Raw genomic sequence first — 13825 nt, 5'->3', positions numbered from 1 at the left:
CATGTTTGGAAAGCGCATTGGGTTTCTCAAATTTAAAGCTGACATTTATAAGTCATTCTATGTTTCCATTTTCTTGTGTTAATTTTAGCAAGAGGCTATGAACTAGTAGACATTTTACCTGTTATGCTCTATATATATTATTCAAAAATAGCTTATTGTGCTTCAATATCCAAAAATTGGATTCCTCATCATGGCAAGCAATGTATTAATAGTATTTGATTCATAGGCATACCACATTCTGAGCTATGTGGTATCTAAAATGCACAACTATTAGGATCTTTTGCTTCTTACCTTATATTCTGAGGCATCCATCATTCCTCTTTTGCTTGTAATTTCTGTGCACTTGCACCTGATGCTGATTTCTTTCTTTATATATAATAAAGTAAACCGTGATTAGGTTCCAGGTATTGTATTTGCAAGAGGACCTGTTGTGACTGTGTTGATGCTTCTGGAATCAGATGGTGAAACTTATGCTGTCCTTACTGAACAGGTTCTTAGATGTTGGATCCTTGCAGAGAGAACTATGTTTTTTTTCAAACATTTTAACTAGAGTTTCATATTATGCTTATTATTTTTTATTTATCAGGCAAGGGTTCCTACTGGAAGAATTATTTTGGAATTGCCTGCTGGAATGTTGGATGATGACAAGGGTGATTTCGTTGGCACTGCAGTTCGTGAGGCTTCTCTCTCTCTCTCTCTCTCTCTCTCTCTCTCTCTCTCTCTCTCTCTCTCTCTCTCTCTCTCTCTCTCTCTCTCTCTCTTCATGGCTTAGTTGTGCCTCTGACAGGTTGAAGAGGAGACTGGCATAAAGTTCAAACTTGAAGACATGGTTGATCTCACTGCTTTCTTGGATTCTTCAACACGATGCAGATTTTTTCCCTCACCGGTATACCTTAAGCATTCTGCATCAACCTTATTGCTTTATTGGTTTTGCAAATAAATAATTTTGTCGCTTGAAAAAAGAGCTAATAATGCATCTGCTTTATAGTTGTTCAATAATTTAGTTTGGTATTTTGAGCATAGTTTAGTTTCGTGTTATTGTACTTTTAGATTTGCATATACCAATCAGTGAGCATTCAATTCAATTTCTGGCATAATAGTGAGAAATAAAATAAATTAAAATAAAATAAAATAAAATAAAATAAAATAGTGAGAATTTATTATCTCTCTCTAAGGATCTAATTTTTTTGCTAAATGATTAACAGACAGTAGACTATAAGAGACCAACCTATGAAGAAGTTGAGAACCTCCAAGCCTTACTTCCAAGGGAGTGCAATATCTGCCAAATGCAAATCGGCGAAATGGTGAACTTTATGGATTCAAAATGTAGTTCAATCCATTTTCTTCATTAATTTTCACTTACTATGAGTTTGGAATACCACTGCCACTATTTGTAAATGGATGCCAGGTAGAAGCTGCTCATTAGGTGCCTACTACTTTTTGTAATAATAAAGATAAATAGATGTGCAAGGTGTTTGGAATTTTTATTCCTATTAGCATAACAATGCTGATGAATTTTTATAGTAGAATGTGAACCTGGTTTAATTTGGAATTGTTAATACATGCATAAATTAGATTATTTCTTATAATATTTTTATATATATCGTTTTTGTTGGTTCAATTTGTTCTTGATATTTTGCTGCAAGCTAGTATTGGAATGGATAACTTGAACCCTTAATGCACAAAGTGGAGCAGTTTTAGGTTGATTTTGATCTTTTACTAAGTATTTAGGTTGATGATCATCTCTATTAGTGTAATTTGATATATTATGAGCAGTTTTAACTTGTATTGTTTCTGTATTTTTCTTCGGTTTTTAGTTTTGGAATCTGAACTCGAGATTTATTTTGTATTTGAGTAATAGTTTTTTAATGTATAAAACAATTATAGTAAATTATATATCTCACTAATTATTGTTTGATTTGTCTTGTAATAAAAATTACATACTATATTTGTAGGTTTGGTAATAAAAAAGGATTGAAAATTTATATTGTGTAGCAATGAAGATCAAGTAACGAAAAGATATATATATTTTTTAATTTAACAAGGCTTTCGCCACGCTTTTAAAGCGTGGCTGTATATTTTGCTATGGAGCGTGGCCGTATCTCCACCTATCGCCACTCTTTAAAAGCGTGGCCGTATCTCCACCTATCGCCACGCTTTAAAAGCGTGGCCATATTTCCCACCTACAGCCACGCTTTTTCAAGTGGCAGTTTGTAAAAAAAGCGTGGCAAACAAAAAGCGTGGCAATAGGCTGCAAAAAGCGTGGCGATAGAGCAACCGCCACCTTTTGATAGCTCACCCTTTCAAAAGCGTGGTGATAGCTCAAAAAGTGTGGCGAAAAGCTATCGCCACGCTTTTTTCAGCTTTTCGCCACGCTTTAAAAACGTGGCAAACGACGTGTTTTCTTGTAGTGAATAGACCACAGCCTCCCGAAGTCAGATAGTTAGTCACACCACACCTGTCAGGTAAACTCACAATCAAGAAATAAGTGATAGATATATTCGACATTTTTTTTACACAAAACACATGTGTTATCACCATGACTAATAATATACCTAGTCTAAATAATCTTTCTTTAGTATATATCTAGCATTATTTCAGATTTTGCTGTTTATATCTAGCATTATATCTAGCATTATTTCAAATTTTACTATTTATTAATTTAGTTGGTTTTGGAGGAAAAGTTAGTTATTGCTGTTATGAATTGCTAACAGCTCCGCGGAGGATTATTTTACTATCTTTTATATACCTGCTTTTCTCTAATTCGATTTTATCAGTTCATTCCGATAATACATTCTCTCTGAATTTTACAGTTTCATATGATCTTCTAAAATATCATATCAGGTTCTTTACAAATTAAATAATTTAATCTATTCAAATTTATGAATAATCATCCTCCAAAAGCTGTTTTTCGCTGAACTTGAATGATAAAAAATGTATTGGCTGTCATTTATATGTAGAGAGATAACAATCTAAAATTATTTTATTTAACTTAACATATATAATTTTATGTATGTATTATTTATAATTATACATTTATTACATTTAATATAATGTATTTATTCTACCAGTAATTAATAAATACAAACAAAAATGAAAAAAAGACAAACTATGGTTACTTTTATCTCCCAAAATTGGATTCAAATATTTTTTAGAGGAGTGCTAGCATTTTAATTTACCATTAATTAACATATATGTATTGAACATTTTAGAACACCACTCTGCACAGATTTTGAATTATGGATTTAATATATTGAGTCAACTCTTTCGGATTTGAATGAATAGTTGGATTTGTAAACGTCGGATATGGATTGATTGTATATATATGTGTTCTTTTGCTTTGTGTATCGTGTTTAATTGAGAGTGTGTTGAGCTTTTTTTTTTCAAAAAAAAAAATGTTTTTTACTTAATCTATATTAAGCAACAATAATGATTACATCAACATAAATTTAAAGGTTCTGAGGTGTGCACTTTAAATATTAAGCACTACTTATTAACGACAAGCGAGTAAAAGAATATTTGCCGTTGTGCACGTTATGGTCATGATTCCATTTATTTTTTATTATTCTTTTTAAATCATCCCCATAATAGGACAAAACGGCTCTTCCCAAACGAAAATCTTAATTAAGATTAATTAAGAAACTTTAGTACTGTTATGTTATGTTAGTAACTAACCCATGATCCTGGTGCGACTAATATGATTAACAATTTCGTAGGTTAAGAGTGTCATGTGGTTGAATGTGGAAAACAATTTTAACAATGTATAGTAGGACTGGTCAAAGAAAATAAAGAATGTAATGATACTTAATCAAATAAATAATCCTATGTGGGATAAAGGACACGAAAATATTATTTCTTGGGGGCAATTATGTTCCCCATTTACGTGAAAAAAGCTTCTTAGCTTCTTGTTACTAATTTAAACTGGTGGTTCTGTTTTGTCCCCCTTTTTATTTATGGAAAAGTATAGGTAACTAACAAAATTTTTGAACAATGTGTAAACAATGTGAATTAATAGGGTTAAAAGAGTAAATTTAATTAGTAGAATTAAATTAGGGTGTAGTGTATTTTTATTTGATTGGTGGTTGTTCATGTTGTTCAAAATTATCATTGTTCCCCTAGCACTCTCCTTTATTTATTTATTTATTTATTTTGTCTGAAGCAAAGACAATATAGAAGCATAGGGTGAAGACTAAGAGAGTGTAATATTCTACGATAGATATTAATTAATGATGATCCGAGAAGAGTGTTCAACAACGTGCATAAAGAAAAAAGAATTGTTTCATTTTTCAACCCTTATATACTTTAAAGAATAGAAAGAACTTTATGTAAGGTAGCAGGGAAAACCGAAAAAAGTATCCATAACGTGCAAAATGCAAATAATTATGTTCTACCAATTAATAACATTAAGTATTGTAAATTTGTCACATAAAAAACAACACATCTATGTATTTTGAAATTATTTTTGTTTAAAATTTAAATTAATTAAAATTATATGAATAATTATATTTGTAACCGTTGTGGTGAACTGTATATAAAGATAATGTATAGTGACTTATTAAGAAATTCTCATCTGAAAGGTTGTTCATGGGATCAGAGTCGTAGTTTTCGTGAACAGTATCGATTTGTAACGTCACTATATGGGTCGACAAATTAAACATACAGGTAGGGTACACGGATAAGAACATAAATATCTTTCGCCAATTCGTAATATCTAAACGTGCCTAAACTTTTATGTTGGACATTGGTATATATTGTTCGAATTTTCTAATGTGTGTTAAGATTAATTATGGAGTTTGTTTCTGGAAGTTAGACGTGACTATATGATTTTTTAAAAATATACTTTAAGTTCAATAATTATTAATTAGTTATAATTGTGTTTTACAGATTTCCGCTTCTACTTGGAAGAAAAAGAAGTAGAGTTTCTAAGATTTAATAAAGCTTTTCGATTCTGAGCTTTTTGACCGTACATTCATAAACAATACAATTTAAATCTCTTTTGGGCTAGCAACCATATCAAGATTTCAACCAAAAAAAAAAAAAAAACTAGATGAATAAATTATTTTTATAATTAAATTTAACAATTTTTTAATTTTTTTTATATGTCTCTTTTTTTTTACTAATTTTTATTGTGTCCAGAGACGAATCCACTTAGGGGTGTCAAAAATTTTCAAGAGACGGGAATTCCCGCGGAAATAGCTCCGAATGGGGCCTCGATGGCGAAAAATTTTTTTTACGGGGACGGGGATAGGGGACAAAATTCCCCCAAAACAGATGTGGGGACCCGAGCGGGACCCCGTCCCCATCTCCATTTTTCCCACAATCCCCGAATATATTAAATTTCTTAAATACCCTTAAGAATTTAGTTTTTATTTTGATTTTTTAGTCATTTTACTTTGCATATATATATATATATATATAGAAAAGTGAAAACCCTAACTAGTAACTTCTCTTCCCAGTTCTCACATAGAGCGCCGCAATCCCTAAACACCCTCAGTCTCTCACCCTGCTCCTCGTGAAACCCTTCATCTCTGCACCCTTTCTCTGCGTTCTCTCCCTCGTCCCAGCCAGCCACCTCCGACCACCATCGTCAAGGCCTTGCCACTGTTCGTTTCAGCCGGCCCACTCACTGCATCATCACCACACTGCCCCGTGCGCCCTCTTCCGCGTCGTTCGTCGCTCTTCTCTTTACCGGCGTCTCTGACATCTTCGACCATTTCTGTCTTATCCCTGGTAAGATTCACTACTCTCTCCTGTTTTTCTTGTATTTTGGCATTTCACTTTAGGTTTTTGTTTTTTTTCATGATGGTGATTTTGATTTTTTGAAGTTGGTGGCTGTTGTTTTTGTTAATGCGTGTTTTGTTCTATGAATTTCTAATAATTAGTGGCTGTTTTTGTATTTTTTATGGTAATTTTCATATAAATGTTCAACATAAGTAGATGGAAAATGGGGACCCGCGGGAAACACGGAGAACGTGGGGAATGGAGATGGGGGCAATTATCCCCATAGCGAAAAATGGGGCGGGGACGGGGACAAAATTTAAGGGCGGAGACGGGGAACAGGGAGGCATCCCCCGTCCCGCCCCATTGACATCCTAGATCCACTCCTCTGGGTGTGGGGGCAAGTGCCCCCACTATAATTTGGAATTTTATTGAGTAGTATATAATAATAATATTTATTTGCCCCCACTAAATTATTAAATTTGACCCCACAATAATTTTTTATTCAACTTTCGACACTTGATAGCCAATTTGAGAACTTCATATTAGATGTCCATTATAATGATCAATTTTCAAATTTAAATAAGATTTGTGTTTTTTTTTAGAAATCGACTCGAATGAATGTTATCTATCCAACTGTATTTCTTCTTTTAAAATTAGCTTTAGTTTTTTTCATAATAACTATATTAATTGAATGAACTTTTTTAACTATGAATATCATCAAAAGCTAATTGTATGAAAGTTGAGTTTTAAATGATTGTTTAACGACATATACAAAAAAAAAGACATTTTAATTATATTGTCAAGGTTTTAAAATATGAAATATAAAAAATTAAATTTTAAATTATATGTTATTATTTAAATTACTATTTTAGTATTTTAATTTGTAATTAGATATTTTAAAATCTAATCATATTTTACAATAACAAAATATAATTATAACAACAATTATGCTACATATACATAAAATAATTACTTGTACAGAATAAATCTTAAAATACAAATTTTGAAATATAAAATACTTACATTAAAAATTAAGTTAAATAATATATATATATTTATACACAAATTTATAATAAATAATTTGATAGTTAATTTTTTATGTAAACGTAATATTTTTATTATAAAAATTATTATCATGTTATATATATTTTGTCCCATTATCAAAATTTTCTGAATCCTCACTAATCGTGGCTGTAAATTTTTGGACCAACTTGTTCAGCTTAGTCATGAGGCATTACCGTTTCTCTAATAGTCTTGTCTCGATGACTCAACCTCACTATCTAGCTTCTCCCGTCGATCAAACTTTCCGAAAGTTTTCCATCGATCTCTATGCTCCCTCCTATCTCATGCATCATTGTCCATTTATATTTTCTGAACAACAAATTGATTATTATTATTGTTGCGAGTAGTAGTGTATACTTATTAAAAGCAAAAATATAATGAGATATAGTATAACTTTGTTAACTTTTAAATTAATAAAATTTTACGTTTCAAACTAAAAAATATTCATTCATAAAAATATATTTTAAAGATAATTGTGAAATTAATTACTTATTTTAAAAGTTTAAGTTAGTAAAAGGAAACACATATATAAATAATTATATATATCTAATATGTCGTCTCTGTCCTCACATAGCAGGAATTTTTTTTGAATTTATATAAATTTTGTATATTTTTTATTTGTGTTATATTAATATTTTTTAAAATTAATAAAAAAATATACATAAATAATTATATATCTAATAATAAATAAAAATAATACCTCCTCCTATAGATTTAAATTTTTTGAATGAATAGAATAAAAGAATCCATCAAAATAAAAACATACATGATTAGAGCTCGTCCCTACCATATAACCGCTATATAATTGTTTGCCTTGCCCCATGAATAACCATATGATAGAATAGTTAAGCAAGAAAAATGATATGTCACGATCCGAGAGTCACTCCTTGTTACTCATATGGTGTAATCATGTTCTCTTTACATCAAGTATTCTTCACAACAGGAGTCAGACATGTATGAACGCTTGTTATCGGTGTTCTAATTTCTAATATTTGGATCTAATAATTTTCACATATAAATTATCTAGTAATTAACCTATTTTTGGTGTACACGCATGGTTAGATACAGTGTTACGGGAGTCACATTTTCTCAAGACTTTGAAACATTTTGAGTATATATTGGCATGTGCTTTGAGAAAATTGCTACTTATGCTTTAAAGCAAGATATCTTCTAAATTTAAAATATATGATCTTGACGATTAATATTTTTTTTCTCATGTAATTGTCTAATCTGACATTAAAAGTTAAATTGCTGTGGATCTAAATTCTATTTAAAGGGTTTGATATTGGATAATATATATGAGATTCAAATATTTCATATTTATTTTTAGACAAATGACTTGACCACTTAGTTAACTAAAATTGATTAGGTTGATGATTAGTAAATAGTCCATTTTGCCATCAATTTTTGATATAACAGAAATATATAAAACTACTTTAGAACATGTTGAAGAGTGAACTACCAATTTGACTTTGATCATTTTTTCGAATGATGACAATGCAATCTCTCACAAAAAAATAGTTAATTTTGGTTTCTATTTTCTATTTCCGTGACACAACACAGTTCTTTTGTGGTTTAATTACTGTCCCTATAGTTTCACGAAATTTTCAATTAGGTCCCTATATTTTTTTTCTTTTTAATTGAGTCCTTGCACTAAATTTTTTTTAATTGGGTCCCTACACTTATTTTCCTTTTATTTAGGTCCCTATACCAATTCTTTTTTTTTAGTCGGGTCCCTATAAAATTAAGTCAATTACTACTAAAAATGACTTAATTGAAAAAAAAAATTAGTGTGACTCAATTAAAAAGAAAAAAAGTATAAGAACTTAATTAAAAATTTCATGAAACTATAAGGACCAACAGAGTAATTAAACCTTCTTTTGTGCATTTTTATGTCAATTCTGAATGAAAAATACTGGTCTGTCATGTTACATAGATGAGCGATCACTCCTGTTATTGAAAAGGTCATTATGTGCCAATGTAGTCAATAAAAAATGAACATAGTTTAATTATCTCTAAATTCAAGTTAGTTAAGATTTTATTTATTCTTATTTTTTAGACAAAACGATGTCATTTTGAGTTAAATTAATCATAAATTTATTTATCAAAGACCTTTTTAAAAAAAATATTTGATAAAATATTTTTTATTTTTGTATTTATTATGTATATATTAATATTCTTTTTCAATAAATAATAAGTACAAACTAATTATTCAAATTATTCAAATTCAAAAATATTATTTATTATCAAATTAAATAAATAATTATTAACCTAATTTTTAAATATGTAAATAATAAAAATTGAAATGTTAATACATTAATAATAATAATAATAATAATAATAATAATAATAATAATAATAATAATTCTATGATATATTATTTGTATTATAATTTAGATATTTTTGTAATAAATTAAAGTAAAAATTAATAAACAAATTATTTGATATATGTTGTATAATAATAATAATAATTCCTAGGCATTTATATGCATAATTTTTTTCGAGTAATGACAAATTTAATTTGTTATTTCTTTAAGCAACATTAATAATTACAGTTGATATCTTTGCTCATTTTAAATTACATATATTTCAGTCTAAATCATCATATATAATTATATATAAATAACTCTTAAAATTTATGATAAATCATTACTCTCCTTAATTATTAGTTACATTATGCAAGCAATTAAATTTTAATATACATAAAATTTTAATTAATTAATATTATTTTTATATCGTCAAATCTTTATTAAATCTCTAATCTTATGATAATATGTAATATTAATAGATTAATAATATTGTTAGTCACACATATGCATGCACACATGCTTTATTTTATTTAAAATTAGTAGTCATTTGATAGTATATTTTAATATAAAGATATCAAATATATGTATTATGTAATGATTAATTTAAAAAGATAAAAAATTAAATTTGTTATTACTCAAAAAAATTATGCATATCAATGCCTAATAAAAATATTATAAATATAATAAAAATTATTATTATTACTGTTATTATTATTACATATCAAATAATGTGTTTATTAATTTCTATTTTATTATTAAAAATATTTAAATCATAATACTAATAATATATTACAAAATTATTATTATTAATATATTAACTGTATTTTAATTTTTATTATTTATATATTTAAAAATTAAACTAAAAATTATTTATGTAGTTTTATAATAAATAATATTTATAAATTTAAATTATTTATTAATTAGTTTATATTTATTATACCATATATTTAAAAATTTATTAAAAACAGAATATTAATAATGAATAAAAGAATTAAAAACAGATATTATACCAATTATTTTTAGAAAAAATAGGTTTATGATTAATTCAACGTCAAAATAACATTATTTTTTTTAAGAATAAGGGCTAATAAATTTTTAATCAAATTGAATTTAAAGATAATTAGACGTTTATTATTTTTGATTGGCCACGTTATTACATAATTATCGTTCCAACAAACAGACATGATAACTCATCTACGTAACGTGATAGATCAAATATTTTTTATTTAAACTTGATGAAAAAATACACAAAATATATATATATTGTGTTAAAAAGTAGGAAATAAGAACCGAAATGAACTATTTTTTTCGAAAAATCGCAGTCATTCGTAACACAATCAAAGGCCGAATTAGTAGATCATTCCATGATATTGAGTGCAATGAAATCCTCCTCTAACCAGTGATAACATACATTTTCGATGTTACATTATATCCTACCCTCATGCAATTCAATAATGCCATTGAGAATAATTGAATTAAAAAAGTTTCATTTAGTTTTAATGTAGTTTCACCGTGAGGTCAAAACTAAATAAATAACAGAATGTTCTACATGACAGCAGTACAAGAATAATGTCAATAATTTGGAAAACAAGAACAAGTTCCAAGAGACACAAAATCAACCGTAAATGCATCAATATATTTATTTATCATTCTTCTTACAATTTAAATAAAATATTTTCTATAAAACTAAAGAGAATGATAAATAAATGAATTGATACATGCACGATTGATTTTGTATCTCTATTGGAGTTTGTACGTATTCTCCAAATTATCGATCTTATTCTTGTACTGTTGTAGGATATTCCGTTAATTATTTAATGTTGACCTCACGGTGGGATTACTTCAAAGTTAAATAAAATTTTTTTGGATTCAAACAGGACATTTTAAACCTTAAAAACCAAAATAGAATTATGCCTAAACGTAGAGGATCAATTTAGTATTTTACTCTTATTATTATTTGGAGATAAAGAAAGTAGAATGAATGAAGATAAGTTTGGAGGCAGAGAAAGCAATTTCCAATATTACTTGTACATCGATCCAGCTATGTGAACTTAACATGTCTAAGTCTAACGTAACTAGACACTTCATGCTTCACATACATAAATATATGTTAAGTCCTCTTCCCAGTTGAAAAAGGGCAATCACTCTTTTCTTTTTTGCACCCTTTTCTTTTCCCTTTTTGGACCGTTGTTCTTTACTTTAATGTAGTGGAAGACTCATTATTATTTGATTGATAGATCATACACGATCGATGCATGCCTTCTATATAACGAAATACAAGAAAATGAGTGTGAATGTTCATTAACGCTGCGTTGTCGATTGGAGTTTTAGGAATTTGCTAATGATTTGGTCCCTTAATTTCAACTCTCTGTTTTTTTAAGTAAAATCGATCTCAACACAACACTTTAAACGTGAAAAAAATTCACACGGCGGAAACAACAACAATACAAAAAGAAAGAAAAAGATCATCCATATCTCTCATTTGACCACCTGCAGTCAATGCATGATATGGTCACCCGTTCAATAATCATCAAACACCTTTGGCATTCAACAAAGACACAAATTTGTGTTAACATAGTAGTGGTTGATGTTCAAAGTCCAAATGGGGATTCCAGCACAAGTGATGGGCGAGGAAGAAAGTATGAAGCCTAAGGTCCTAATTAGAAAACTCAGCTATAGTTAATTTCACGTGAAGTTAATAATTGAGAGTCGTTCGATAAAAATTCAATCAAATTAATTAGTCAAATCATTTAATTGCTCTTAATTATTAAGTTCACGTAAAGTCAACTGCAGCTGAATTTTTATCTTAGTGCTTAAAGGATTACGATGAGCCCAACTGATGAATCGCAACCTCATGCAGTTACTAGATATATTGAGTTGAGATTTTAGGAGAATTTAGCTAGATATTCATAATTTTTTAGTATGAAATACTAAAGAGTTGGTAAAATTTATTATTTTTATCGTTAATTAGTTATTAATCTCTAAAAATATAAGATAAATTATATTATTAATTAGATTATTAGACTAAATAAATTAAATTAAAAAAAATTAAATTAATAATTAAGTAATCACAAAAATAATAAATTCTAATTTTTTAAAATATTTTTTTTTCTGAATTAAATTTGTAAGGAGTTTTTTCCTCTAAATTCAAAGGAGAGATACTAATAAATTAAATTCTAAATTTTTTAATTATAAAAATTTTAATGTTATATTATAAAATTAATTATTTTACAAATTTAAAGTGATATAAAAAACCGTATAAATGCTTATATATCTTTTTAGCAGAGATTGGAAGGGAAGGTGGCAACGAGGCTGTCTGGGAACAATTGAGAGTCGTAGCATTTTGCAAGGAGAGTTGTTTGCTATTTGGAGAGGCTTTCTTTTAGCATGGGACTCGGGACAAAGAGACATTATATGTGAGACAGACTGTGTGGAGGCTTTTACTATTGTCAATAATTTACAAGATTGCTCTGTGTTTACTGATCCTTTGGTGTTAAAAATTCGAGATATCATGTCTTGGAAATGGCGTGCTGATCTTCGGTTGATCTTGAGAGATGCAAATACAGTAGCAGACATCATGGCAAAGACTGCAATGAGGACTATTTCTCCCCAAATGGAGCTTCCATTGCCTTGGAAGGAGTTTGAGAGTAGTATTCAGCGGGACTGCCTTTCTTAAGCAGTTTCTTGTTTTTTTTTTTCTCTTTCTTAGTTTTTGTTTATTTTTCTTTTAAGTCACCAAAAAAAAAAATGCTTATATCTTTAAAAGTTGATAGAAATTATATAGAAGGATGGAAATATATAGATATTTCTAATCAGCACCCGAGAGACCCTTTTATTTTGGGCACGAGCATGATCAAGATCTATCTGATGACCATACGGGGCCACCTGCTTCCTGCACATGTCCATGCAAATTTTTAGTGTTCTTATCTTTCCGGCTCATTATTCTTCTTCTTCTTCTTCTTCTTTCTCAATTAATATATTATATTGATCATTACGATTGAAAAATTTAGATGTATCTCTTCGTCTAGCTGGTTTTTCTTTATGATTATCCATCTTAATGTAAATTATCATAATAAAAATTTAATGTTTTTTAAATTGACTTCTTTCAGATAAAAACGCAATTTTTTAAAACAATAAAGTATTTTAAATTTTTTATTGAATTTTAAATATATTTAGATATATATTTTTCAAAAAAAAATTATTTATGTTTTTTAAAAAATTAACAATATCTTATTTTAATAAAACAAAAGAAGTTTTTAATAGTTGAATTTTTTTTAAACTTATCTAAATATAAAATAATTTTTTTGCTAAAAAATATCCTGAAAGAATAACAACTAGATCCCAGATCTTTTAATTTGAAGACGAATTCTTAGATAATATAAAATACAAAAATATTTCTCATTTTTAAAACATGAAACATTTAAGTCTCTCTAAAAAAATTATTTGTCTTCATATATTTTAGAATGAATGATTTAAATGTCTAGTAGTTTATAAAATAATGGACATTTTTATATTTTCAATTAGTTAAAAAAATTATTTATTTTTAAATTAAGAAATCAAAGACTTATTTATCTTTTAAACAAATATTTTTTTAAAAAATAAAAATATTTTTTATGAATTATATATATTGAATATTTTTTTTTTAAATTATGCACTAAAACCCATCTCATAATATATATAGTATAGGGAAAAAAATATTTCTGTTCCTCGTATAAGTTATAACTATTTTCTTA

The 13825-nt window shown here is 27.8% G+C and overlaps 1 protein-coding gene across 2 annotated transcripts in view; it reads left to right on the top strand.

Moving 5' to 3' along the window:
• LOC148572527 (nudix hydrolase 14, chloroplastic-like) overlaps window positions 1-1936 on the top strand; it is a 150895-nt gene extending 148959 nt beyond the window's left edge. Inside the window, exons 4-6 of one of the 2 annotated variants that reach the window (XM_088509896.1) lie at window positions 398-490; window positions 587-650; window positions 1647-1936. In XM_088509896.1, coding sequence (XP_088366022.1) covers window positions 398-490; window positions 587-650; window positions 1647-1678 — 189 coding nt within the window. In that variant the 3' untranslated portion in view covers window positions 1679-1936. Of the gene's footprint in view, window positions 1-397; window positions 491-586; window positions 663-1646 lie in introns of both variants that reach the window. The other variant, XM_088509895.1, reaches the window with a different exon arrangement.
• Window positions 1937-13825: the final 11889 nt, after the last annotated feature.

Source organism: Arachis ipaensis, chromosome B3, assembly GCF_059453495.1.
Source record: "Arachis ipaensis isolate K30076 ecotype BB chromosome B3, ASM5945349v1, whole genome shotgun sequence".
In the NCBI taxonomy this organism is placed as follows: Eukaryota; Viridiplantae; Streptophyta; class Magnoliopsida; order Fabales; family Fabaceae; genus Arachis; species Arachis ipaensis.
This window is presented reverse-complemented; position numbering and strand designations above follow the sequence as displayed.